Source organism: Antechinus flavipes, chromosome 4 (genome assembly GCF_016432865.1).
Source record: "Antechinus flavipes isolate AdamAnt ecotype Samford, QLD, Australia chromosome 4, AdamAnt_v2, whole genome shotgun sequence".
In the NCBI taxonomy this organism is placed as follows: domain Eukaryota; kingdom Metazoa; phylum Chordata; class Mammalia; order Dasyuromorphia; family Dasyuridae; genus Antechinus; species Antechinus flavipes.
The window spans coordinates 102,091,105-102,118,897 of record NC_067401.1 but is presented as its reverse complement, the minus strand read 5'-3'; the positions used below and the strand labels follow the sequence as shown (position 1 = coordinate 102,118,897).

At 38.3% G+C, this 27,793-nt stretch overlaps 1 protein-coding gene across 1 annotated transcript in view; it reads left to right on the top strand.

Annotated features, from left to right (window-relative positions):
• TAF5L (TATA-box binding protein associated factor 5 like) overlaps positions 1-12,074 on the top strand; it is a 40,594-nt gene extending 28,520 nt beyond the window's left edge. The window contains exon 5 of the mRNA XM_051993623.1: positions 57-12,074. Coding sequence (XP_051849583.1) covers positions 57-851 — 795 coding nt within the window. The 3' untranslated portion in view covers positions 852-12,074. The remainder of the gene's footprint in view (positions 1-56) is intronic.
• Positions 12,075-27,793: the final 15,719 nt, after the last annotated feature.

The following is a 27,793-nucleotide window of genomic DNA, read 5'->3' as shown; positions in this document are numbered from 1 at the left end:
AAATAGTGTTTCCTTTTGTGTGATTTTCTTTTTTTCCTTTTCTGCTGTTTTTCTAGGAAGATGATGATGACATGGGCACAGAAATGAAGATCTTGCGAGGGCATTGTGGGCCCGTGTATAGTACAAGGTTCCTATCAGACAGCTCAGGGTTGCTATCTTGCTCCGAAGATATGTCTATTAGATACTGGGACCTTGGAAGTTTTACCAATACTGTATTATACCGAGGACATGCCTATCCTGTCTGGGATCTGGATATCAGTCCGTGCAGCCTATACTTCGCAAGTGGTTCCCATGACCGCACTGCAAGACTCTGGTCATTTGATCGGACGTACCCATTGCGAATATATGCAGGACATCTAGCAGATGTGGACTGTGTAAAATTCCACCCCAATTCAAACTACTTAGCTACAGGTTCAACTGATAAAACTGTTCGCCTTTGGAGTACTCAGCAAGGAAATTCTGTGAGGCTCTTCACTGGTCACCGGGGCCCTGTGCTTTCACTTGCATTTTCTCCAAATGGTAAGTACTTGGCCTCTGCCGGTGAGGATCAGCGGTTGAAGCTGTGGGACTTGGCATCTGGTACCCTCTACAAAGAATTAAGAGGCCACACGGACAATATCACCAGCCTTACTTTCAGCCCAGATAGTAGCTTGATTGCCTCTGCATCCATGGATAACTCTGTTCGGGTTTGGGATATTCGGAACACTTATTGCAATGCTCCTGCAGATGGTTCTTCCAGTGAACTTGTTGGTGTATATACTGGGCAGATGAGTAATGTACTGAGTGTTCAGTTTATGGCCTGTAACCTTCTTCTAGTGACTGGAATTACACAAGAAAATCAGGAACATTAATTTTTTTTTCTTTTTAATGAATTGGGATAGTGGTGGAAGGCTTTGCAATTATAAGAGTCTTACTACAAACTGAGATTAAATCACTGACTGTGAAAGAGACTTCCTCCTCTTCTCTTCTTCCTTTCTCCCATTGGCAGACAGATCTTTGGTATTGCAAATACCATAGTGTTGCTCTGCCCAAAAATGTCCTAAAACACTGAGGTTGGGGAAGGAGAGGCTGAAGAAAGATGGTGTGTAGGCTTGAGACAAGAAGTTAAGGTGCTTCTGAGATCAGATGGAATTTCATAGAGATCTTGTTGTGATCTTGAACAAGAACCTTAATTTCTGTCTCACTTTTCCCAATCACAAAATTGGGATAATAGTAATATTCCCTCACTTCAGGGTGTAGGGACTTTTGATTGGATGATGTTTGCAAAGCACTTTGAAGATAGCAGTGCTAAAAGTGTTAAGTATTACCATTCACTTTGGTTGAAGGGAAATCCTTTTGGCTTAGGAATGCAAGGGTGGGAGTTGGGGTTGGGAGGGAGGATGGGTAATCCTGGCAGAAAGTCTTTCATTTTCTGCAATTGCAAAGAACCAGGATTTTTTTTTTTATTATTGTTATAATTATTATTATTATTATTATTATTGAGAAGAGGAAATCTAGCACTGGCAGAGGGTTCCATCTCTGCTTTTATCTTTCAGGTTTGACTCCTGGCACTGGCTGTGATACTTGGAATTTTGAGGTTCAGGGACTTAGAGAATTTGGTCGCACAGTGTGTTGGGAGAAAAGGGCAATTTCTGGGTGGTGCTTAAATCACCCTGGCTGAGGTGTTATGGGTGGGTGGGTTTGATTAAGAAAGTTTTGGGCTCCTGCAGTGATGGTGGGAAGGGAGAATTCTCTTCCTAGTTGCACCTCTCCATAAAAGAACATTTGTTGCATGGGGATACAAGTAATTTGCAATGGTAAGTCATCAGTAGAAATTGGAAAAAATGAATTCCCATATTATCATATGTTCAGAGGTGTAGCTTTTTTGCAAATTTTTTTTCCTTCCCGAATCTCTTTGCTCCCACCTCCTGCATTGCAATACCAGTTTTATGAACACTTTGTGAAACAAGTCTTAGATATATTAAACCATGCTTTGAGGATAAAGCAAGTTCTAATTTGTTTGTGGAGAAAAGGATTAAATATTTCTGTTTTCTGAAAAGAGTTATTTTGTATTTTGTTTTCTATTAAAAAAAGCATTTAGTTAAAAAAAAGTGTTGATACCTTTTTTGGGGCTTTGAGGAAAGGAGGATGTGTGGTTTTGTTTAGAGAGCAAGATGGGGAGGCTATTTGGTCATCAGACTGAGCTAGCAACTGAACAGAATATTTTCAGTAGGGCAGCTTGTCTCTCATTAAAGTAATAATCAATTAAGAAGGCTAAACTAGCCCCAATAGATTTATTTGGTGCAGGTAATTTTTATCTCCTACCTATTTTAAGTTCTTCAGTACATTTTGCATCAGGCTTACAGACAGTATTCGACTTGGCAATTGAGAATATTTATAGTCTTAAGTCCATTCAGACAAATGGTAAAAGCTTAAGACTGTTATAATTGTTTACTTTTGGGAATTTTCAGTTAGGCCTCCCCCTCATATGCATTGTCACAACTTAGCTAATTGATTGTAATATGTTATTTAGATAAAATGAAGCTTTTATTGGTAAACTTTGGGTAAAGTTTATATGATTCTTTTGTAGGTCAAGAATTTTCATATTTAAAAATGCTGGTCCCACACACCATTATAATTTGATTATATTATTTTAGTCTAGAAATTTTGTTATGTTTGTTAGTGGACATATTCTAGCTTCTCTATTAATAAACCTACTTGGTAGAAAATAATGGGGATTTTAAAAGAATAATTTCTCCATCACATAGTGTTTCCAATGCATTGAAAAAAATGTCTTAGAAAATCATTTGCCTTTCCAAAGTAATGAAAATATGGAGCTTAAGAAGTTTCTCTGATTTGTAGGAAGGACTCATCCAAAAGTTCTTATTTTGTGGTTAACTTAGAACAAAGTATCACTATTTTCCAGTTCATCTTTATTAAAGTCTGGGACTGGGATGTGCTTTTAATTCTTTCCTTTTGATCTGTCAGATTTTGAAGAATAATAGAAGGAATGTTAATCATTCTCAAATTAAATTGTATCCTTTTAGAAATGGATGGCATGGGTACACCTCAGGGATTTTCATTACCCACAATAATTCTTTACTTTTTAGAAATTGTTATTATTCATTTCATTAATGCTTTCCAAATGAAATGTAAAAAAAAAATTTTAGCAGTCATTTTTTAAAATTTTGACTTCCAAATTTTTGAGCTCTCTTTTCTCTAAGAGAGTAAGCACTTTGATTTCAATTATACATGTGAGATCATGCCAAATTTTTCACATTAGTCATGTTACAACAGAAATAAAAACAAAAATAAGGTTTAGAAAAGTATGTTTCAGGCTGTACATATTCATTAGTTCTCTTTCTGGAGATAGCATTTTTCATCATTTGGATCATTGTTTTGATCAAAGTAGAAGTCTTTCCGTTTTTTACTTCTTTAGAATATTGGTAACTCACTGCCATCCACATTATCATTCTTGTGATATTAGTTAGGCTGGAAAAGGATAATAATGTATTTTCCACAAAAAAATTCCATCTAAGGTTGGTTTAGCAAGAAAGAGCAGGGATGAGAAGGAAGTGGGGGGTTAATCACGTTATAGGAATATCACTAATGAGAGTAAAATAAACATCATCAAATTGGGTTTTTTACACTTCTATACTAATATTTAAATGAATCCAAGTATTTTTAATATCATTAAATTATGTTCAATATATTTAAATTTGGATGTGGAAGAGATCTTTGGAGTCAACTGGACTTGTGGTCTTGGTTGTTGCTCCTAGTCAGTGTGTGTATATGTGTATTAAAAGATTTTCAGATCTCAGATTTCACTTTCGAAGTAGAACATTGCAGAAGATACTGTAGTTACATTATGTACTCGATATGTACATCCAATCCTTATTTATTAGTACATTGTCTCAGAAGCATGCAGAAGTTCAGTTTGTATTTTTTAAGAAATGCAAATGTTCGCTTTTTGGCTTCTTGTCCTTGACCTAGTTCCCCACCTACCTGTGACAAAGAAGTAACTTTTGTGCAAGTAATAAGCATAAAAGACAATTATGTTAAAAACTGACTTTTCCTTAGTGGTTTTGCCTTTATTTCAGGGAACAGCTGAGTTTGATTTTCCTTGTTGGGATTTTGATCAGGGTTTGTAGTATCAAGATTTAAAAGTACTAGTATTAATGGTACTGAGCAAAATGTTTGATCCTTTTTAAAAAATAAACTACTACTTAGGTGCGTCTCAACTAAGGCTTCTGAAATTACCTGGGCAAATTTATTATAATTGTGAAACTTCTTAGTCTTGGATTCCCTGCAGTTCAAGTGAACAGTCCATCCCCTTTCAATAGTGAAGAATCCCCAAACTATTTTAGCTATTATCAATGACTAATCCTCTTTTTTTTTTTTTTAAACATTTAAATTACCTTGTTCATACTTCTGGTGTGGGGGAGAGAAAGGGAGAAAAGATGGTGGACTTCAGCCTAGATGCAATATATATTAACACTTGGGGTATTTTGTCCAGACTTGTAATTTCATCAATATAGAGAAGGCCTGATATGGAAACCAATTTCAACAGTTCTTCTGTAACATTAAATCTTAAAGAGTTACTTGGAGGGGCAGCTAGGTGGTACAGTGAATAGAGCACCAGCCCTGAATTCAAGAGGACCTGAGTTCAAATTTGGTCTCAGACACTTAACACTTCCTAGATTGTGTAACCCTGGGCAAGTCACTTAACCCCAATTGCCTCAGCCCAAAAAAAAAAAAAAAAAGTTACCTGGAGCTCCTGAGAGGTCTATGTCTTTCTCATGGTCTCATAACCAATGTGAATTAAAGGTATGACCTGAACTCACAACTTCCTGATATAAGGACAGCTCCCTATCCACAACATCCCTTATACTAATGATAATAACAATAAAGTTCTATAAAACATTATTAGGATTGATATGTAGATTTTCATCTAAGGGGAAAGAAAGTCATTTATCAGTTAAAATGAGATACTGAAGGTGAAGCCTTCCTCAGTTTTAACTATCATTTGAGAAAAAAACAAATCAGCAATGATTCCATCTTCAGACATTTGTAAAATATATGTGTTTTTAATGTAAAGCAACCTAGCAGACCATGCTGAAAACTAGTGGAGTTAGAATCTGGATCCTAAAATGTGAAGCAATCAACAGTTTAAATAAGGGAGGGTGAAAAAAACCTTTTATAATCATAAGGTAAGTTGAATTTTTTGTTTTGTTTTCTTTCTCTGATTGTTTCATAGCACACAAATGACATTAACATCTGGATTCTTGACGGAGTTCGAGACTTCATTGAATTATCTAGATAATTCCCAAGATAAACTGACTAGTTTCTTAGTAAAATTTTTTTTTTGAATATTCTTTTAATTGGGGGGGCATATTTGAAAGTTGAGGGGATGGGTTCCTTTCCTGGAGAAGCCTAGAAGGAGTTAGAAATGCTGTTTTAACTGCCATTTGTTACTTGGATTGTCAGCGTTTCTAGGATTGCAACCTCATCTGTAAACATTTAAAACCTCTTTACTGCCAAGGGGTGTCTAAACATTTGATTTAATGCCTGTGAAGTGCTCTGGAGTTACAAAAGAGAAGTGCTAGACAAATATACATAAAAATAAAATAAGTAAATCAACAGGATAATTAGGTTCCAATATTAAAAAGAAAAGGGAAATCTTTTGAGATCTGACTGTTGGATAATAGCAATAGTCTCTCCTCACAAGAACACAATTGTCTATTCCATGATAATCTTCTTAACCTAAATGATTAGAAGAGCTATATTAAGACATGTTACAAAATCCAAAATTACTTTGTACCTGCAATAAATATTAAAGTATGGAAAAACAGGTTTCAATCCATTGGCAATGCCAGAAGATTTAAGTCATTTACCATTTTAGTTAAACAATAATTTTTTTTTCCCCCAGAAAGGGAATATAATCATCAAATTCTAGTACTCTAAGCTTTATGTTAGTTTGGAGATTCTCTGCCTTCCATCTTTATCTCCCAGTCAGGCCCCAAATTCTTGCCTCCAATTTATGAGCTAAAAATTATTTATTAAATTTATCAGAAATATACCTATCAAATACTTCTTACAAAGTAAAACTACATTACAACAATTGATCTTCATTGGTTTGTATTAGGGTTGTGCATTGTAGGGTACTTTGCTATTTCAGACTGCGATCTGCATGCAACTCCTAGTGTGTGCCCTAAAGACACCTTCTTTTCCATGGCAAAATGCCAAAGAACTGAGTGCTCCATGAATTCTATTAATGGTTATCCTGTGAACAATAAAGGGACAGAGAGGCTGCTGTAGGGCAGCCTAAATGACTGTAGGCTTCCCTCCAGCTGCAGCATGAAATCTTGCCGATGCCAAAGCATACATAAGGCTTGCTGACTGCAGCTGGAAAGTCCTGAAATGGCCTTCTATTTGTTTGGAGAGCCTTTCTTTGAACGAGGATCTAAAATTGACTCATACAGGGACACCTGTGATACTGTAATTAACTGCAGCAAATGTGTCCTTCCAAAGTCTATCTTGTCCTGCTTTATTATGCTCCAAATAAGTTTAAAGAAAATTCTTTCTTTAAACATTCCAGAAATGATTCTTTTCTCTAGTTTACATATTCTCCCAGGGAATTATGCCTTTTGACAGGTCCTTAAAGCTTTGTTTTCCTTTTTCAGGTCTTAAACTATGTAATTGCCCACAAGTGAATCACTAAAGGAAAAAGAGGAAACACAATTCTGTTTTCTCTGTTTTTTCTCATTCATGGAGTCTCATAACTATAAACTTCCCAAATCAATTTTACATTAGTATTGGCAATAACTGTTAACATTTTAACAGAATTATTTCCTAATTCAAAGGAATCTTTCACCATTTTATTTGCCTATTCATAGCAACCGTCTTATCCTAGGGCAGGGATCCTGAAACTTTTTAAATAGGGGGCCAGTTCACTGTCCCTCGGATTGTTGGAGGGCCAGACTATAGTAAAAAAACTTTGTTTTGTGGGCCTTTAAGTAAAGAAATTTCATAGCCCTGGGTGAGGGGGGTAATCATCCTTAGCTGCCACATCTGGCCCATGGGCTTGAGGATCCTAGGGTCTTCATAGTCAGGAGGAGGAGAAAGAGCAGTAATAATTGGGATTTATATAAGGTTTTAAGGTTTACAAAGCACTTTTGTATATATTATTTCATTTGAAAGTATAATTACAAGTGCTTAATGTGTAATGTTAGCTTAATGCCCGCCCTCCACCAAGATATGAAAAATTAACTTTTGTCTAAATGTTTCCTGTTTGGATATAGTATAATCTAGTTTCTTGAATTGGTTCAGAAAAACCCTAGTATTAGCAAATCTTCATAATTCTATTAATAGCCAACACTTAAATTTACCTCATTTTGTACTGAACATGCTATCAAAAATGCTACCTATTACATCATAACAATATGCATAGAAAAATGTACACTAGGCAAGGCAATCAATTGAAATTGTAGGTTAAAACAAATCACTGGTAATCATACAAAGTTTTTATGTTTTTAATAAATACAAAGAACTGGTCTTTTTTTTTGCTGTTTTGTTGTTTTTTTAGCTGAGGCAGTTGGGGTTAAGTGACTTGCCTAGGGTCACACAGCCAAGAACTGCTTTTAAAAAATTTTTTCAAAAAAAAACATATAATTTTGTAAGATTTACTCCATTCAGGGACATCTATTGGTGGGTGGGTGGGTGTGCATACTTGCGCATATAAAGTAAAATAGCCACTTACCTCATCCAGTGACTATCTTTTTGAATCACTGCCCTGGACCTCCAAAGTAGTGAAATTTTCTCCATCAGATAGACCCTCAAATTACCTCAGTTTAGGTTCTTATGGCTTAAAAGAAGCAGGGAGTGAGAGGGGTAGCAAACCCAATCCACGACATTTTGGCGCTTTTGGCAGTGTTTGTATTGGATGTTGTGATACCACCTTTAGTTCTTGTTATTAAGTTGGGGGGAGAGGAAGGGGGAATTTTGTGGTGTTTTTTTTTATTGTTTTTTTCCCCTTAGATCTAGCAAAAATTGGTATATAGAGTATGTTTCTTCATCGTCTCTATTGAGTACTCACCAACAATATACAAGATATAATCATGGAACTCAATTCCATTTATATTCTCATTTCTTATGAAAATAATATCAACTTTATTATCCTCATGGATACATAAGGAGAGAGAATCAAACAGAAATTAGATCATGTTTGAGGTCACAGTTGCAGAGCCAGAAGTAGCATCTAGAACTATTGATTTCATAGCTCCATCTAAGACCAGTGGTGACAAACTCAAATAGATATAGAGTCCTGTGGGCTGCATGTTGATGTAGAAAATTACAAATTAATATCTATGTTATATTATGTTTTTATTTCTTCTGTTAAATATTTCCAAATTGCACTTCAGTCTGGTTTGGACTGTTGGCTATGAGTTTGACATCTCTGTACCAGACTATACTGCCTCCATTGGCTCATTTAAAAAACACCTGCAAAACTTGAAAGCAATAAGATTTGTGAAAACTTGGTAACATCCACCAGTTTAATCATTAGCAATAAAGCTAAGATCTTTTATCAGGGAGAACTTATATAAAGTGTGAAAACCTACATATAAGAGTAACCTCATCAATTAGGCATTTCATCTATAAACTTGAATATATATATATATCACCATGCCTCATTTTTTTTTTCAAACAACCCCTCTCCCCTCAGTTTCTTATGCAAATTTAGCTCCTAGCTATAACTAGTGCTTGAATGTTCATGGCTTGGGTCCTAAATGTTGACGGGACCCCAAAAGACCAATCTGTGTGTGTAAGTATAGGAGACATGCCCAAAGTTCTATAAATTTAGCAACAAAGGTCTATAGAGAATGCAAATAGTATATACTTGATAAATAAATGATGCCAGACTCATCTTGAAAATCTTGAATGTAGCTCTATGATTTGCTCCTATTAAAGCTATTTTTCACTTAATAAAGGGACCTGTCTCTGAAGTTTGTTCTTAGAGGGCTAAAATTTCTAAGTGTCCTCCATATGTGTCCAAACTCATAGGCAAGTTCACTGTGAAATAAAAGGGGCTTCTGTCTTATGTGATGATTTATTTTACTTAATGAAGCAATGGTTCAGCTGCCAAAATCATTTCAATAGACAGTTCAATGAATCAGCACCTAGGATGACTGAGTTCTACTTCCTGGATTGTATACTTATTTTCTTTCCGAGTCAAGAGCCATTTAAAGTAATATTGCAAGTTAGGGTTTGTGAGAAAATGTCCTCAATGGAAAAAGAAAGCTGGCAAATTGGTATGGTATGGTTTACTCTAATTGTGCTCTTCCCATTAATAAATGTTTATTGAAATTGAACTTTTCATATAACGTGTTCAGTTAATGAATATTTTATGCTTCTTTATGAGTTCATTGCAGCAATGGAAAAGTAATAAATTCCTTATCTTTAAAAGGAAGAGGAATATGAGATGCCTCAATCATAGGTCTATTTACAGATCTATTTCACAACTCAAAGTCAGCACATCAACTGAGATTGGGACAACCCAATCCAAACTATGATATTAAAAAAAACTATATATACCTGAACAAGTCACTTCCTTGGGCCTGTTTCCTCATCTATAAAATGAACATCATACTATGGTCTTCAGTGGTTCTACATTGACAATTCTATGACTAAATAATGAATTAAGATTCCCACACACAGAAAACGCTGATGTGATCATGAAGTATTCGCTTCTAAACTTCAGTTTCCTTATCTGCAAAATGATGGTAAGAACACTGCACAAGAAGGTATCCAAAATGGGACCATCTAGAAAAAGCAAGGGATATGTTAAATGAGACCATCTAAATGTTGCAATGGTATTGATTTAATGTAATGAGGCTTTCAGGATGGTTTCCTGCATGTTGAGTGAATCTCCCGCAGAGAATTTCTGGGAAGAAGAATCACAGAAGATGAAAAGTAATGGATAGATTGTACCATGCATCTTTGGAGGAAGTATCATTGTGGATATAATTATAGAAGCTACTCCATAAACTTGTTGTAGGGGAAACATATATAAGCCTTGAAGTGCAACATAAGAGTGAGTTACTAAAATTTAGGAACACACTTTATTAGACATTACAGTTTCAAGTCTGCAGGAGCTGAAGATGAAAACATTTTTAATGTTCTGTTTCTCTGTAGTGTTAGCTAATGAAAAGAAGTATCCTGAACAAGAGACAGAGTTTTGTATATACCTTTACTTTTTTTTTTAATAAAGCTTTTTATTTTCAAAACATATGCATGGTTAATTTGACAACACTGACTCTTGCATAGCCTTGTGTTTCAGATTTTCTCTTCTTCCCCATCCCCTGTCCTAGATGGCAAACAATTCAATCTATGTTGAACATGTTAAAATGTATGTTAAATCCAATATGTATAAACATATTTACACAATTCTCTTGCTGCACAGGAGAAATCAGATCAAAAAAAGAAAATAAATGAGTAAGAAAACAAAATGCAAGTGAACAACAACAAAAAAACTTGAGAAGGTTATGTTGTGATCCACATTCAGTTCCCACAATCCTTTCTCTGGGGTAGATGGCTGTCTTCATCACAAGATCATTGGAAGTGGCATCAATCATCTCTTTGTTGGAAAGAATCACATTCATCAGAATTGATCCAGCAGAATTGAATTGATCCATATAATATTGATGTCATGTATAATGATCTCCTGGTTCTGCTCATTTCACTTAGCATCAGTTCATGTGGGTCTCTCCAGGCTTCTCTGAAATCATCCTGTTAGTTGTTTCTTATAGAACAATAATATTCCATAACATTCAGATACTATAATTTATTCAGCCATTCTCGGTTGTTGAGTATCCACTCAGTTTCCAGTTTCTTGCTACCGCAAAAGGGGCTGCCACAAACATTTTTGCACATTCCTTCCTTTAAGATCTCCTTGGGATATAGACCCAAAAGGAACACTGTTGGGTCAAAGGGTATGCACAGTTTGAAAACTTTTTGAGCATCGTTCCAAATTGCTCTCCAGAATGGCTGGATCCATTCACAACTCACCAACAATGTTCTTCTTCTTCTTCACTTCTTACCCACACTATGACAAAATTTTTCAACACAAAAAAAGCATTCTGAAATTTCTTAAAATAAATTTTTTTTGTTGTTTTTAACAGTTCAAAGGCCAAGTATACTCTCAAAATGCATAAACAAATGTTCAATGTAACTTCTCTGAAGAATATCTATCTGTTCATAGCAATTTTGCAAAATGAAAGAAACCTGAACTTCATTGCCTTTGGTTAGAATTATTTCCTAAAATTCAACAATGCAATTATTGGAAAACTGTTTTTATTGAAATAAAAAAAAAAATCCTGGTTTGCACTTTTGTAAAAGGTTTTGGTCTCTTTCAAGATGCCTTTTGCCTCTCCTAGTTTCATCTAGCTATTTCATATACTGTCCACTTACTTCACTTGCAGATTTCTACAAGAGGTGGAGGAATAGGACTCCTTATGTTCCACTGTATTAGCCACTCAAATTGCAGATTTACCAGAAATGTCAATATCTAACTTCTTGGGGGGCATTCTTATGAACAAACAAAACCTCCCTCATGTTGTTGATAGAAATTATGTTAGCACTGATAGTTTGTAAGACCTTTGTTAGTCTGTATTGAAAGGTGATCAAAGATGAATCACAGAATCTGAATTAGAAAATACCTTAGCAGCCTTCTAGTCCAACCCTTGCCTGAAAAGAATCCCAACTATAACACACTTCCCATTCATCCAATCTCTGATTGAAGGCAACTAAGAGGACTGAACCCATTGTTTCTCTAGATAGCTCATTCCACTTTTGGTCAGCTCTAAGTGTTAGGAAATTGTTCTTTACACCAAATCTAAGTTGCTTCTTTGTGATTTTTATCCCTACTCTTCACTTGACCTTCTGGGGCCAAACAAAACACATAAATCTGATCCCTTTTTTCAAATGATAGCCTTTCAAATATTTGAAGACAGCTATCATGTTTTCTCTTCATCCATGAGCCTTTGTTAGGTACTTTAGGGTACTGTGCTAAGTATTGAGCTTACAAAAAAAAGGAAAAAGTCCCTGCCTTCAAAATGCTTACATTCTAATGGGAGGTACAACATGTACATGAAAGCATTCATATAAGTTACAATGTAGAAGAGATGGAAGGATACCTTAGGGGGCAGATACTGGTAGCTAAGGAAGAATTTTCTCAGGAGATAGTGCTTGATGTTCTATTACATTCATATATCACAACTTATACTATAAGAAATTATAAGCAGGTAGATTTCAGAAAAACCAAGTGACTGATGCTGAGAGAAATGAGCAGAACTAGGAGAACGTGGTACAAATAGTAACACTGCAATGATCAATTGAGATTGATAGCTCTTTTTTTAAAAATGGGGCAGCTAGATGGTGCAGTGGTAGAGCACTGGCCTTAGAATCAGGAGGACCTGAGTTCAAATTTGATCTCAGACACTTAACACTTCCTAGCTGTGTGACACTGGGCCTAATCTCAATTGCCTCACAAAAGGGGAAAAAAAAACAATATTGACAGTTCTTCTTAGCAATACAATGATCCAAGACAATTCCAAAAAATTCATTATGGAAAACGCTGTCCACATTCAGAGAAAGAACTGATGGAGTCTGAATACAGATTAAAGCATAATATTTTCACTTTTTTTGTTGTTGGGTTTTTGTGATTTTTTTTTCCTTCTTTTCTATTTCTTCTTTTGCAATACATGTGAAATGTTTGACATTATTGCACATATATAACCTATATCAGATTGCTTGCCATCCTGGTGCATGCAGTAAGGGGGGAAAGAGGAACAGGGAAGGAGAAAGATTTGGAACTCAAAATCTTCCAGAAAGTGACTGTTAAATTGGCTTTATATGTATTTTGGAAATACCATTAAAGTTTTTAAAATCAAGGGGGGAAAAAAGGAAAGAAGAGAAGAAAAAGTGCTTTAGCTCAACTGTGGAAGAAAGCTAAGGGTTCTCCCTGGTAGAGGTGAGGAAGGCAGCTAAATATGCAATTTTTCCAAGTGATCTTCAAATAACATGAACTCACAGCCTTTCAACGTCCTAATTGACCTCCTTGGGACGTTTTTCACATTAACAATGTTTTTCCTGAACACGATGTTCCTAGAACTAAACACAATAATCCAGTTGGTATGATACAGGCAAACTACAACAACACTGATCAATTGTTGCAATAGCTAGGGCAAGATAGCCATTCTAATATATCCTTGCTATACTTAAAAATGTATTTAAAAACTGAAAATAATTTGTGATGATACTAATAGTCATTACACTTTAATACCTTTTTCTTCTGTGATATTTCTACTAAACATGTAGCCAAAGAAGGTCAAAGACAGAGGGAAAGATCCCATCTTGATTAGCAAACATTTTAAAGTACCTACTGTGTTCCAAAACATATGGCAAATGCTAGAGATAAAAACAACAAAAGATAAACTCTACCCTCAAGAAGATATATGCAAAAGTATGTATTATTGTACCACTCTTTGGTAGCAAGGAACTAGAAACAAATTGATTGGAGAAATGTATGAATAAATTGTGTCCAGAGATATAATTATGCTTTAAGAAAGAACAACAATTCAGGAAAACTTGAAAGTATATGTGAAATAATGCATAGATCTCCCTTTTTTTATATGTAAAAATTCTCAAATTAATTGTAGGTTAAGTATAGCAAGTCAGCTCATAAACTACTTATTAAATATTAGGTACTATACTAAGTACTGGGGGAAGGAAGGAAGGAGGGAGGGAGTTTCCCAATTCCTGTTGGAACCCCAGTGGGGCAGCAAAGATAGTTGTTTGTCTTTCATTCTCAAAAAGAACCACAACATCAGGAAGGTAATGGCTTGGCATGCAAGTGATCTGTTGAAGACTTTTGCTTAGAACAAAAGGTCTCCTATTGCCTCCAGGACCATCTCCAAGCATCCTGATCTATATCTGGTCACTGGATCCAGACGCTCTGGAAGGGAAGGTGAGGCAAGTGACCTTGCACAGCCCTCCTTCACTTAAATCCAGTTCATTTGCATGACATCAACTCCCTGATGTCATGGTCCTTTTACAAAGGACGAAACAACAAATGCTCTGGATACAGAGAATGGCCAAATACAGTTCCTAGTCTCAAAGAGCTCACAATCTCATGGGGGAGACAAAATGCAAACAATTAAGTATAAGCAATCTTTACTTAGCATATTGAGATAATCAACAGAGAGAAGGGACTAGAATTAAGGGATCTGGCAAGGCTTCCTGTAGAAGCTGAGATTTTATCTAGGACTCAAGACCAAGAGACAGAGATGAGGAAAAAGAATTCCAGCAAGGGGGGACAACCAGCAAAAAAATGTCCAGACTCAAGAATTGCGTTTTTTATTTGAGGAATAGCAAGGAAGCCTGTATCATGGATAGCAGGGTATATGGCAGGGCTAAGAGATGTAAGAAGACTAGAAAGGTAATGGAGAAGGACAGCTGATGAAATGTTTTGAATGCCCAACAGAGAATTGCCAATGATGATAGGAAGCCACTTGATTTTATTGGGGACAGGGGAGGATTGCAGGGAATATGATCAGACCTGACTTTAGGAGGATCACTTTGAGAGCTAAATGAAAAATGCTTGTGGCAAGCAGACCAAGAAGGTTATTGCAATATTTAGGTATGAGTTAATGAGGTCCTGTACCAGAGTGGTAGCCATATCAGAGGAGAGAAGTAGAGCATAACAGGTGTTAAAGAAGTGAAAATGGATGGATCTTGGCCAATGATTAGATATGGAGGTGAGAGACAGAAGGAATTGAAAATGACACTCAAACTGAAAGCTTGGAAGACTGGGAGGATAGTGATAACCTCAACTGTAATAAGGAAGTTAGAGAGCGAGGTTTGGGGAGAAGTTAATGGATTCAATTTGTGGGATGTTGTATGTGAACTGTCTACAAGACATCCAGTTACTGATGTCAGATAGCCACTTGAAGATGTCAAGATGGACCAAGTCAAAAGAGAAGTTAGGGCTGGACAAATAGATTTGAGAATCATTAGCAGAGCTAAAACTTGAATCCTTGGGAGCTGATGAAATTACTAAATGGAAGAGTATAGAGGGAGAAGGAAAAAGAGACAGAATCCTATAGGATCTATCTATTTGGATGTGATCTGGAAGAGAATCCAACAAAAGAGATTGAAGAAGAATAGTTGTATAAGAAGAGGAACAGAAAAGAGTACTATCATGAAAAGTTAGAGTAAAAAGTATCAAGAAGAGAGTGATCAACAGAATATAGAATAAAAATAAGAAGAAAAAGAAAATAAATGGAAGGAGGAAAATTACCCTGGAAAATAAAACTGTAAAATTGTGTCTTCAAAACACTGACTATAAAGTAAGCCTCCCTTCTCTTCAAAGAGTGTTGGTGGACTGACTACCAGGCAGGATGAGGCATTCTCTGCCAAACCAGGGCTAATGTCTCAATATGTTTGACTTAACTAATCCTCATTTTTAGAAATGAATATGGAGGAGAAGGAGGAAGACTCCTTCTCCTTAAGGAGTTGTCCAGGAAGAGGAGCCCCCTAGCTCTATCCCTCTACTGTTTGCCTTCCCTCTTCCCCTTAAGGAGCCTGAATGAGTCCTTAGGTTCCTGAACTTTCTGTCCTTCTCTTCTGCCCTCCCCCAAGTCAGGCTGGGATGCCCCATCACAGCCCTCATAGAGCTGAAAGTGTGAGTGGATGGGAGTCCAGAGCATGGTTTGTGGCATCTCAGATCCAGGTCACTCAGGTGCCAGGAAGTACCTTGCTCAAGCCCTAAGACAGACTGGCCACCATGTGCTCATCTAATGGCCCTAAAACAAGGAGCAACATATGCTGCCCCAGAAATATCCAATGGAGGTCCAGGTCACATGTAAACACTTGCCAACAATGTGCAGTTTGTCCTAAGGGCGCAGGGCCCCCCAGATCTGTGAAAGGCCTGCCTTGGAATTCTGTCTTCCCCGAGAGCATTTCTCTCTTTGTGTGGGTCCCCCTTACCCACAGGCTCCAGTCCCTTGCACCCCATGAGCCCCACAGGGGATGGCCCTTCCCCACTCCTGGGAAGCAGTTCCATCTCACCAAAGGAAGATGTAAGACTAGTGATGTAGGGCTGGAAGAGCCTGGTCCAGAGCAATGAGGATAAACTGGTCTGGAGGGCTTCTGGGAAGAGGAGCTCAGGCAGGAGCTGGAGCAGGAGCTCCAGTTCCAGGGCCACATATACAAGAATTGCACTTAGGAATACACCTGGTGCCTTCCGGAGCTGGACTCTCAAGCCCAAGCCCTAGAGCAGGAGATCAGCTGACAGCAGCAACAGGAGCTTCCAGGGCCCAGGAGACTACAGGCTGAGGCTATGTAGCCCAGCCCCAGAGGGACCTGCAGATCCAGGCCCTAAAGGGTGAGAGGCTAGAGAGCAGCCTGGCCAGGATGGGCCAGAACTCAGCCCCAGGAGGTGGAGGAGCTAAACCAAGAGCTCAGATAGTGTAACCAGCAGCCGTTTATCCAGCAGGTGGGGCCCTGCACTGCCGGCAAAGCCCAAGGTTCAGATTCTTCACCAAACCCGTCTCATGCCTTCTAACCTAAGCTCAAAGCACACAGGCAGCTCAGCTGCTGGGGCCCTGCTGAAGATGGTTATTGCCAGGCTGGGGCCTGCACTTTCTGAGAAGATTCTAGGAGTAAACCTGTAGTGATTATTCTAACTCATGAACATTCCCCCACACACACATACATATGGATGCTTCCTCTTAACAATTAGTAGACTATATATTTTAAACAAAGGCATTTACTCAAGTAATATAAGGAAAATGATAGTTCCAAAGCATTTCATTTCCCCAAAGACGTACTTTCTCACCGATGTGCAGTCTCTGTCTTTCTCTGTCTCTCTCTGTGTGTCTGTGTCTGTCTCAGTCTTTCTCTCCCTCTCTCTGTCTCTGTCTCTTTCTGTCTTTGTAGTGTGTGTGTGTGTTTCTCTCTCTATGTCTCTCTTTCTCTCCTCTCTGTGTCTGTCTGTCTGTCTTTCTCTCTGTCTCTTTCTGTCTTTGTGTATGTGTGTGTGTGTGTGTGTTTCTCTCTCTTTGTCTCTCTCTCCTCTCTGTCTCTGTCTCTGTCTCTCCTCTTTGTTTTTCTCTTCTGTGTGTATGTCTGTCTGTCTCTGTCTCAGTCTCTCTCTCTTTCTCTGTGTCTGTCTCTGTTTCTCTCTTTCTCTTTGTGTGCGTGGGTTTCCCTTTCTTTGTCTCTCTCTCTCTCTCTCTCCTGTCTCTGTCTCTCATCTCTTTGTCTTTCTCTTGTGTGTGTGTGTGTGTGTGTGTGTGTGTGTGTGTGTGTGTGTGTATGTGTGTCTGTCTGTCTGTCTCTCCTGGTGAGGAGGACAATACAGTACAATGATAAGGAAATACACATGTAGGACTGAATAGGCATGGGCTGGATTGAACAGGTTGTTCAATCATTGAGTAGCTTTATTTAAAAAAAAAAAAAAAAAAGCCAGCTACATCTTGATTCCCCTCCAGGATCTATTCCTGGCGTTCCTAATTTTCCCAGGGACCTTGTCTCCTGCTTTCCTCCCTCTTCACCTCCCCTATCTCACCTCTTTTTTCCAGCTATCTTTTATATGTAATCTTCCCTCATTAGAATGTCAGCTCTTTTGAGAACAGGAACCTTATCCTTTATGCTGGCATCTATATTTTCAACACTTAGTACAATGCCTGGCACATAGTAAATACTTAATAAAATGCTTGTTGATTTGACATGTAGGAAGTCATGGAATAATATCATAACTCATTTATATCCTATTTCAGGACCAAGATGGTTCCTGCCTTCCATGAAGGCAAATTAAGCACCGATGTCTAAGTTACAAATTTCATTTCAAGATCATTTTCAGTCTCTTAACTCTTGGGGGTGGGGAAGAGGAGGGGGAATGTTTGAATAAAAGGAAATTAGAAAGGTATTTTAAAAATAGGATAGACTAGATTTTTCAGACACTCTGGATTTAACCTCTGGCTCTTTTCAAGCCAAAAAAAAGGTGACATTTGCCTAGGCAGAGAATGTTGGATTAGACCCAGTTAGTCTGTTTTCATTCCCATAGCTTTCAGTAAAACATTCCTGAGCTGTATTTCCAGCTATGCAAGGTTCTGTATATAGGTTAAAATCTAGATAAGCCCTGGAGTTGAGTGAAGTCAGAAAGAAAAGAGGTGGTGTCTCAGATAGGATCAGCCACACCAATAGTTGTAGTTGATTGAATTAACCCAGTTGTTCATGTTGGTAATTCTGTGCTAAACATCTGCCAATCAAATGCACCTTCTTTATGCACCTTTTTCCTGTAAGGTATTGTATTAAGCAAAGGGAACGTGTCTCCTTTCTCTGGGATCTCTTGGGAGAAAACAAAAATGGCACCTCCTTTTTTTTTTTTTTTTCCTATATTGTGCAAGAGGCTGCACCGATCACCGAGGCTATAAAAGTTAAAGGGGGTAGGGTTTTCATAAGCACTACATCCAGCCTGAAGGAACAATATTGCAAAAGAGATCAAATTACAAACTTAGCACCAGCAAAAAGGACACAACCCAGATGATTAAAGAACCCTAATCCTGCCCTCTTCTGAGAAAGTTGTAGCATCACTGCCCCTACTGCGGTGGAAGCCTTTGCCCCTGCATGCTTCGGTGACCAAGCTGCATACCCCACCTTCGGGGTTCATCCCACTACCCTGCCCTTTACAGAATGAGCTGCACGCTTCAGTTAGGAGAAAAAGAAATGGACTAACTGGAATCAAATTACCACCCATCAAAACTCAGACTGTGCCAGCTGAGAGGCTTTTGTTTTGCTTTCTTTGGCTACCTACTTTACTCCTGGATGTCATAGCTCCTGCTGCCTCCATCGGTCCCCTGCCCCTCCCCTTTGAAAGGTACAATAAATAGTAGGTGGAGCTGCTTTTAAAACCAACTCAAGTTCAAGTTTCTGCCAAATAAAGTTCTCTCTGGAATTTAACACCTGTTTGCAACTAAATCTATTGACTTCATTCAAGAAAAACTAATAGATCCTGCCCTTTGGAGGCATCCCTCCCCCTAGCAAGAGGGCATTTTGTAACGCCAGGGAAGATTTAATCGTTTGCTCAGCATTGTCTGAATTAAGAAATAGTCCTAGTTTTGGTGTCTCTGATTTCTAATCCTCTAATCTTCACATTTGAGCTCCTTTTCACCAACAGCCTTAACAGCTCTTGCTACCTTTTTTTAGAGGAAGTCAGAGAACTTTATCCTGATCTGTAGTCAACAAAGTAGGCAGAAGCTAATTATCTGTACTTAGAATTGGAGAAAGAAAATCCCAGAGATTTCAAGCAGATGGTTAAGGTCCATTTCTACTTCCCAACCCTGACTAGATGATACTGTTTTGTGGAAGAACTTTGGGGACAGAACTATAGCTCTGTTTGTACTTTCACCGTCCCATTGCCCTCCCCATCAAACCATAATTATCAATCTTTTAAAAATTAAGGCCCCCAAATGCTAGGTAGTACAGTAAATAGAATGCCAGCTCCAGAATCTAGAGGACTGAGTTCAAATGTGACCTCAGATGATTACAGCCACGTGGTACTGAGCAAGTCACTTAACCCTGATTACCCCAGTTTTCTCAGTTGTTAAATGAGATAAAGAAATGACAAACCACTCCGATATCTTTGCCAAGAAAACCCCCAAAGGAGTTATAAAGAGTCAGACCTGACTGACCAACTAAACAACAACCACATGCACCAAAATATTCATAGCAGTAGCTTTTCATGTTTACAAAAAACTGCTAAATTGCAGTATTGTGATATAGTGGAATATTGCTGGGCTATAAGAAATGATAAAATATGAAGAATTCAAAGAAGCATTGGAAACTAAAACAGTGTAGAACAAGCAGAAACAAGAAAACAATATTTATATTGCTTACAACGTTAAATAGAACAAAAACCAAAACTGGACATTGTGTAATTTTAATCACCAAGCTTGACCATGTCTTAGTTAATTTTGATGAACTGTCCATTTTTTTCATTTCTTTTTTCTTTATTTCAGGGAAAGATTTGTTGATGAAATTATTATTATATTATATATTAATATTACATTATATATTGTTTATATAATTATATGTTGGTATTATTATATATTATTATTATGTAATATGTACTAATAATATTATTAATATCATATATTAGAAATTAGAGGTGATATAAAAACAAAAGCTTACTTTTTTTTTTTTTAAGTTATGGATAGAGCATAGTCCTGGAGTCAGAAGGAACTGAATTCAAATCTGACTTCGGACACCTAACTCTTCCTAGCTGTGTGACCTTTCACAAGTCATTTAACTCTGATTGTCTCACCAAAAAAAAAAAGTTAAGCTGCAACTAATATTTGTATAGTACATGTGCCAAGACACCAGATCAAATGCTTTACAGTTATTTCTTTTTTGATCCTCACAACAACTCTGGGAGATAGATGCTATTCTCATCCCCATTTTGCAGACGAGAAAACTGAGACCAAGAGAAGTAAAGTGACTTGCCCAGGGTCATATGGTAGTAAGTGTAAACTCTGATCTAGTATTCTATCACTGAGCCACAAAAAATTTTCATAGCAGCACCTTTTATGATTTCAAAGAATTAAAAGGAAACTAGAAATTTAATACATGGGAAATGGCTATACAAATTGTAACAAATTAATGTGTAATACCCCTCTAGGACTCCTTCAATATTCATTGGCACAGATTGGGTCTCTAAAGGGACTACTATTATTTCAGAGGTTATAAGGGTAATATTGTGGTTTACTGTATTCCTAATATTTATGAGCTTCTATCATTATGCTGCCCCTTGACAGTAGACTTGATTTTGCTTTTATAAAAAGCAACTTATGAGACAGTTAGTTGATACAATGGATAGAGCACTAGCCCTGAAGTCAGAAGAATCTGAGTTCAGATCTGGCCTCAGACGCTTAATACTTCCTAGCTGTGTGACCCTGAGAAAGGACCCCAATTGCCTCATGAAAAAAAAAAAAGTAATTTACTGAGAAAATATTCTGAGAACAGTTCCTCTCAATCTAGGGATCTAGGGTGCATTTTTCCTTTGCACAAACAAGGAAAAGGACATGTCAGACTTAACATGTAATGGTTATGAAGAATATATGAATATAGATCATGAGGTGGTAAATGGGTACCCTCTGACTCCTGGTCCTCCATGTCCTTTTCTCCCCTTGTGATGTTCTCATAAAGTTTGCTGAAAGGTGTGATGTTGATGCTGGGACAGGCTGTTCCTTGATGAGGACTGGATCCTCACAACTATGATTTCTCTTTTGGATTAATTGATCTGCTGCTGGGCCAGGTTGTTCAGCTACTTGCCTACAATTTTTTCAGACCTTGCAACTTCTCACAAGATTGCTTCTTGATCAGCTTCTGGCTTACTGTGGCTAAATGACTTCAGTGTATTTTACTACCAACTCTAGTTATCAATGGGACCCTGATGGCATCTCTGGATCGCTAGAACTCACAAGGTCAATGGCTGAATAAGCTCATCTCTAAATATTTGTTCATTTAATAAAGGAAAGAACAAACAGAAGGAGATATGTGACTGTGTACTCACAGCTGTCATTGTCAAATAAGAAATAGGGAAGTTGCCCTTTCCTCAACTTACTGGCTCTAAACTGTCCTTCCTCCTCATAACCACAAAGAAAAAAAGCATATTTAGATATGGATGGATCACTCCTTTTCTATATGCATGAAGTTCCAGCTCAGAAGCTCCCAAATCATGAATTTTTTAAGGCTCCACAGCCAATCAGACTTAAATCAGTCTGATGACTGGCTCTCCTCAGATTTCCACATGGTTAGACTGAAAGGTAGAGGATATCTGCACATGATTCGAAGACAGCCCCTTCTCTCCATTGACCTGACTATCTTATTAAAAATCAAATAAAAATGACAATGGGGATAGTATCAGAGAAATTTGGGAAGACTTATATGGGCTGATGCAAGTGAAGTGAAAAGTATTAGGAGAATATAATATCTAATAATAACAATATTGTAATGACAATAATTATGAAAGAATTACCTGCTTTAATAAAAATAATGATCTACCACAAGCCCAAAGGATTCATGATCAGAAATGCTATCCATCTCCAGAGAGAGAGAGAGATGGTGAACTCAGTACAGACTGAAGCATATTTTCTTCAGCTCCCTTTATTTTTCTTGCCGCTCCCCCCATAACATGGCCAGAGTGAAAATATAGTTTGCATGGGTTCATATGTATAATGAATGTCATATTTCTTGCCTACTCAATGTATAGGGGAAGGGCCAGAAGAAAGAAGAGAATTCAGAGGTGAAAAATAATTGTTTAACATTTTTTTTAAAAGAGGAAAAAATGGAAGGTTGTTGATTACAGTAATTTGGTTGCATCAGTTGCATCAGTTAAGGGAATCTTGTATGATCTTAATGCATGAAAGATTACATGTTGGATATGAGCTATTAAGCCTGAATTTTGCAAATGGTTGATTGGCTTGGCTTGTCGAGGCAAAGATAAGCAAAAAAAAGGGGCAGCTAGGTGGTGCAGTGGATAGAGCATGAGCCCTGAAGTCAGGAGGACCTGAATTCAAATTTGATCTCAGATACTTAACACTTCCTAGCTGTGTGACCCTGGGCAAATCATTTAACCCCAATTGCCTCAGCCAAAAAAAAAAAAAAAAAAAAAAGACAAGAAATCAAGAAATACTATTGGATTTTGTATTCTCTCTACTTTTCAGTACATTTTGTGGAAAAATGGAATCATGCTCTAAGAAACAATAAATTTGAAGACTTAAGAGAAGTTGTTATACATAGTTATGACTGTTGTTAATACTTCCTATTTACACATAGACTTATGTGAAATAATGCAGAGTGAAAGAAGCAGAAGCAAGAAAATATGCATTCTTAAAAGAATGCAGATACTCGAGAGGACTTTGGGAAAAATAGGTGACGTAAAAACAAAAAGATATCAATAGCATTTGGTTTTGAAAAGAATCTAAATAGAAAGAATCAGAAACAACAAAATGAAAACTGTGTAATAATAGTCAAGCCTGGCCTGAAAGAGCTGGAAAAAAAAGTACCTCTCTCCACTTTTTGAAGAGATGAATTTAATGTTGCATTAATAATATAAAGTCAGATAGTTGATGTGTTGATTGGTTTTGCTACACTGCTTTTTTCCCTCTTTTACCTTTTACCACAGGAGAATATTTGCTGAGGGTTAGGGGAAAATATTTGGAAATGGAAGTAGTGTAAAAATAAGAGATATGAATAAAAATACATTTTTTAAAAGTTACAGATGACTCTGACATTTAAGTTTGAGTTACAAAGCAAGAGCCTTCCTTGTGTCTATACTATTGTTTTTATAATGTTGGTGGGGAGGGGGCTTTTAAGCATAAAATTTTATCAGTGAAAACTGCTTTCAACTTAGTTGACAATGACTAATTTTTAGAAGTTTAATAAAAATTAAAGAGAACTGAAGTGCCACAAAAAGTGAAACACCTGTGAGACCTGAATTATTTTCTTAGCTCCATAAGATTCTACTTAAAGTCTTATTAAAGGAGAACAACGGAGAAGGCCCCAGCATTCTCCCTTTTGGGTATATAACCCTAACAATGTCAAAAGATAGACATAAAGCTCTCATATATACTAAAATATTCACAGCAGTACTCTTTGTAGTCATAAAGAACCAGAAACAAATTGGATAGAGGCTCCAAAAATTATGAATATAGGAGAAGCACCTTTGCACAGCTTTTGGAGAGCTGGCTTATGGAAAACCTAGCTTCAAGTCCCTCTTATTCCACAGACTTTGTGACCCTGAGCACTCAGTGGCAACTATACACTTGAAATTTATAGATCCAGGCCAAAAAGAAACAAACAAACAAACAAACAAAAATTTGGAAGATTTTTTTGCTGTATGAAATGACAAATAAGGAATTCAGAGAAACATTTGAGCCCCACAGTTTTCTTATGAAGTTGATACTACGAATAAGCAATAATCATAGACTGATTAGAATAGAATCCAATAATTTAATGATATTACATCAGTATCAAAGTACAGACTTCCGTTGGAAAGCTAATATTCACTCCTCTTTGGTACACAATTTCTTTGTAAGCTCGTCAATTAGTCATTTACATTTCCCTTCTACTGGATACAATCTAATCTTTTTTCCAGTGGGCTTGCTTTCTCTCGGAGGGCGATGTTTTCCTTCCACTCTCACTGCTGCTGAACCACAAATTTGCTGTCCCACTCACAGACCATCCAGAGCCTGCTGAAACTTTCAAAGTTAATGCTAAAGGAAGGAAACACATCCCAGGCTAGTCCCTTGTTCCACGTGGGGAGCAGCAATCCCTTGTACTCACTACAAAAGGAAGGGCTTTAGAAGCTTCCCCTTTTCCTATTTTTTGAATTGTATCCTGTTGGTAAGAATGTGGAAAGCAAAAGCGCCACTAGTTGGAAGCCAACTCTTCTGTCTGGTGATGTCAGTAGTCAGTAAGCATTTACTAAGCACTGAAGTTTCAGGCACCATGCAAAGATCTGGGGATTCAAATAATATAAAGGGAAGAAAGACTGTCCTAGTTACTAGAGTACTTAAAATTTGGTGAAAGACAATACACAAAAGGAAGTTGAAAGTGAGGAGGAGACCTGAAAGGACAAAGCTTAGGGGCATGAAATTCATGGATTTGGCAAAGAAGCTGATGGGAAGGAAACAGAGAGCTGGCTGGAAAATTCTGAGCCCTCCTCTATAAAGTGAGGCTTTGGGGAAGGTTTTTAGTTTTTAGTTTATTTTTGTTTTGTTTTTATCTGCCCTCAAATCAGAGGGAATAACTAGCTGAAAGAACTGAGGAAGTTTTGAGTACCAAAGCTGAAAACTGAAATCAGTCACCTCTGATGATGAGATTTTTGTTAATCAGTTTATCTTGGGGAAAGCATGCTGTTTAGAAGTAATGATTAATGATGGTTGAGATCTATTATTTCATCAGTATAGAAAGTCCCTTCTTTCCTTCTTATTCTGGGACACCAGGAGTTTAAGTAACTTGCCAGTCTATAGGCAATATTAGAGACACGTCTTGAGTTTAGGTTTTTTTTAATCCAAGCCAAGTGTTGTTGTTGTTGTTGTTTGTTTAATGCAAGAATTATCATGCCCATTTTACATATGAGAAAACTGAGGTTAAGGAGATGACATGATTTGCATAAATCCAATCAGTTAGAAATGTACAGATCTTTGATTCAAGTTCAGGTACAAATTTCAGGCTCTTTCTGTTCAATACCAGATGCTTCTCAACCTTGATTGTTCCATCATATCTCCTACTCTTTCCCCTAAATCAACCTTTATAATAGATTTCTCCTGGAATTAGTGTAGAAGAATTACTGGATTTTTAAATCACAATAATCATAATAGGAACAGCTGACCATGCAAGCTTTACAAAGCACTCTCCATAAAGTCTCATTTGATCTTCATAACACCCTTATGAGGTAGATACTCTTGCTGGCATTAATAATGAGATTAGCTAGCCAGGCTAAAAGTGCCAGGTACTTTACAAATAGTATATCATTTGATTATTACCCTTATTTTATAGATGGGGAAACTGAGGATCAGTAAGAGAGGTCACCCTGCTGTTATGAGTCAGGATATTAAAACCAGGTATCTATCTGGCAGAGTTGTGGTGGACTTCACAGTGATCCCCCACGATTTCTGTAGCTACACGCTGACAGCCTGCTTTCCTATCTTGAAAGGAGTTGGATTTAGGTTCCTACCTCCAGCACACAGATCCTGTGTGATCTTGAGCAAATCATAGGAACTCTCAGCCTCTGTTTCCTCATGGGTTAATAGTGATAGTACCCCTAGGACTCATCTCACCAGGTTGTTGTCTGGATCAAATGAGATTATATTTGTAAAAGAGCTTCATAAACTTTCAAGCGCTCTATTATCCCAGTCAGCCGCTGTCATTCTTACTCTGCCTCAAAATGCAGAACACTGTAAACATGACAAAATGAACAAGGGATGCTAAAGGGAGCAGTGTGGGTAGGCTGCCTGGTTTTTTTTTTTTTTTTTTTTGGTTTTTGTTGTTTTGTTTTTTGTTTTTAGGAAACTAGTGATAGAGGTAGAGAAGGGAGGATTAGGAGGCAGAGGTGTGTGTTTGCGCCCAGAAGACCTGAGATTGATTCTCAGCTGTCACTTTATTAGCCTGAAATGAGAGGCTGAAAAAGCTACCTAGACCTTCCAAGTCTCAGTTTACTTATCTGTAAAATGGAAATAATAATACCTGTGTCTACTTCACAGAGTTCTTGCGAGGTTCAGATGAGTTTCTGATCCTCAGTTTACTCATCTTTAAGATGGGGATAATAATACCTGTATATGATTATAATAATACCTGTGTATTATATATCACAGAGTTCTCGTGAGGATAAGATGAGAGAAAGTGTGCGTAGTCACATAGGTGAAACTCTACAGAAATGTTAGTTGCTTATTATATGGTCATCGTCGTTAGCCTGGTGTTCTGCCCACCGGACTTTAAATGCCCGGCGTTAGGGTTGACTAAGGGGAAAACGACATTGTCAGTCCGGCGGCAAAGGGTCAGCGGCGTAACCTAAGGGCAGTGCTCCCCGAGTCCTAGCAGCAGCTTCACTTCATCCTTTTACTTGGCATCGTCTGATCGAGTCTGTCCATATTGCCTGCGCTGTCGGCGTGAGAAAGGGCACGCCCGGGTTTCCAGATTACAAGGGAGTGTGATGAACCTTGTGATGAGAGCGAAAAAAATCCCGAGAGTTTGTACTGCGCGGCCGCAGAATTCAATCCCGAGCTTTCCCCGCGCTTCTTTCCTGCTCTGCAGCCCAGGGCCTTATGTTTTGTCCCCCTGGTGGTGCCTGGGTGGAATAAATGGTCTGACCTAAGGCTGAAGTCCTATTGGAAACAGCAGGGGACGCTGTAAGGGACTGTGTCCGGGTGGAGCGGGGAACCTGGAAGATGCCGGGCACCTGGAAAGGGCTGGTTTACTTTCGGAATGTGCCCAAAGTGTCGGCTGTTACGGGCACATTCACTAATAGGCCTAGATTCAGGAGAGGGGGAGTAGGTAAAGGGCATGAGGTGCCCTCAGCCCCAGGGAATGGAGAAGAGGGAGAGAGAAGGAGAGCACGAGGAGACTAGACGCGATCTTAGGGAAGCGCATGGACTAGCACGTGTTCTGTCCCACGAAACGGGGATGTTGGGGGTTATCGGTTGAAAACGACTGCGTTAGAATTTACTCCGAAGTTGGGTAGAAGAGATGGGATGAGCGTAGGGAGATGAGGTGCCCTAGAGCGGGCACAAGGTTAAGGAGAGCGGGGTGCAGAGAGCTAGGGTGTAGGAGAGTGGGCACATTGCTCAACTTCTGGGGACCAAGGACGTAGGGTTACAAGGCCCGAGTAGTGCACGGGACTGGAGCCGGGTATCGTTTGCGAGGTGGGGTTTAAAGGGTGGAAGAGAAGGAGATGGGTGACCCCCTGAGAAGGTTTTGCTGTATGGAGTGACTCCTGGGTTTTAGATAAGGGAGGATGACATAGCAGAAACTCGGAACCTTGTTATCTGGGGCCGACACATAGGGCGACGGCGGCGGGCGGGGCCGGAGGAGCGGCGCACCAGCCCCAAGCCCTGGAGCGCTCAGTAGCCAGGCGCTGCCTCCGCCACTCTCTCCTTCCACGGGCTCCGAGCCTGCTGCGCGGCCCGGGGCCCCGGGGGCCAGGGTGGGCTGGAGGGAACGGCCCTTTTGCAAAAAAGCAGGAACTACGGAG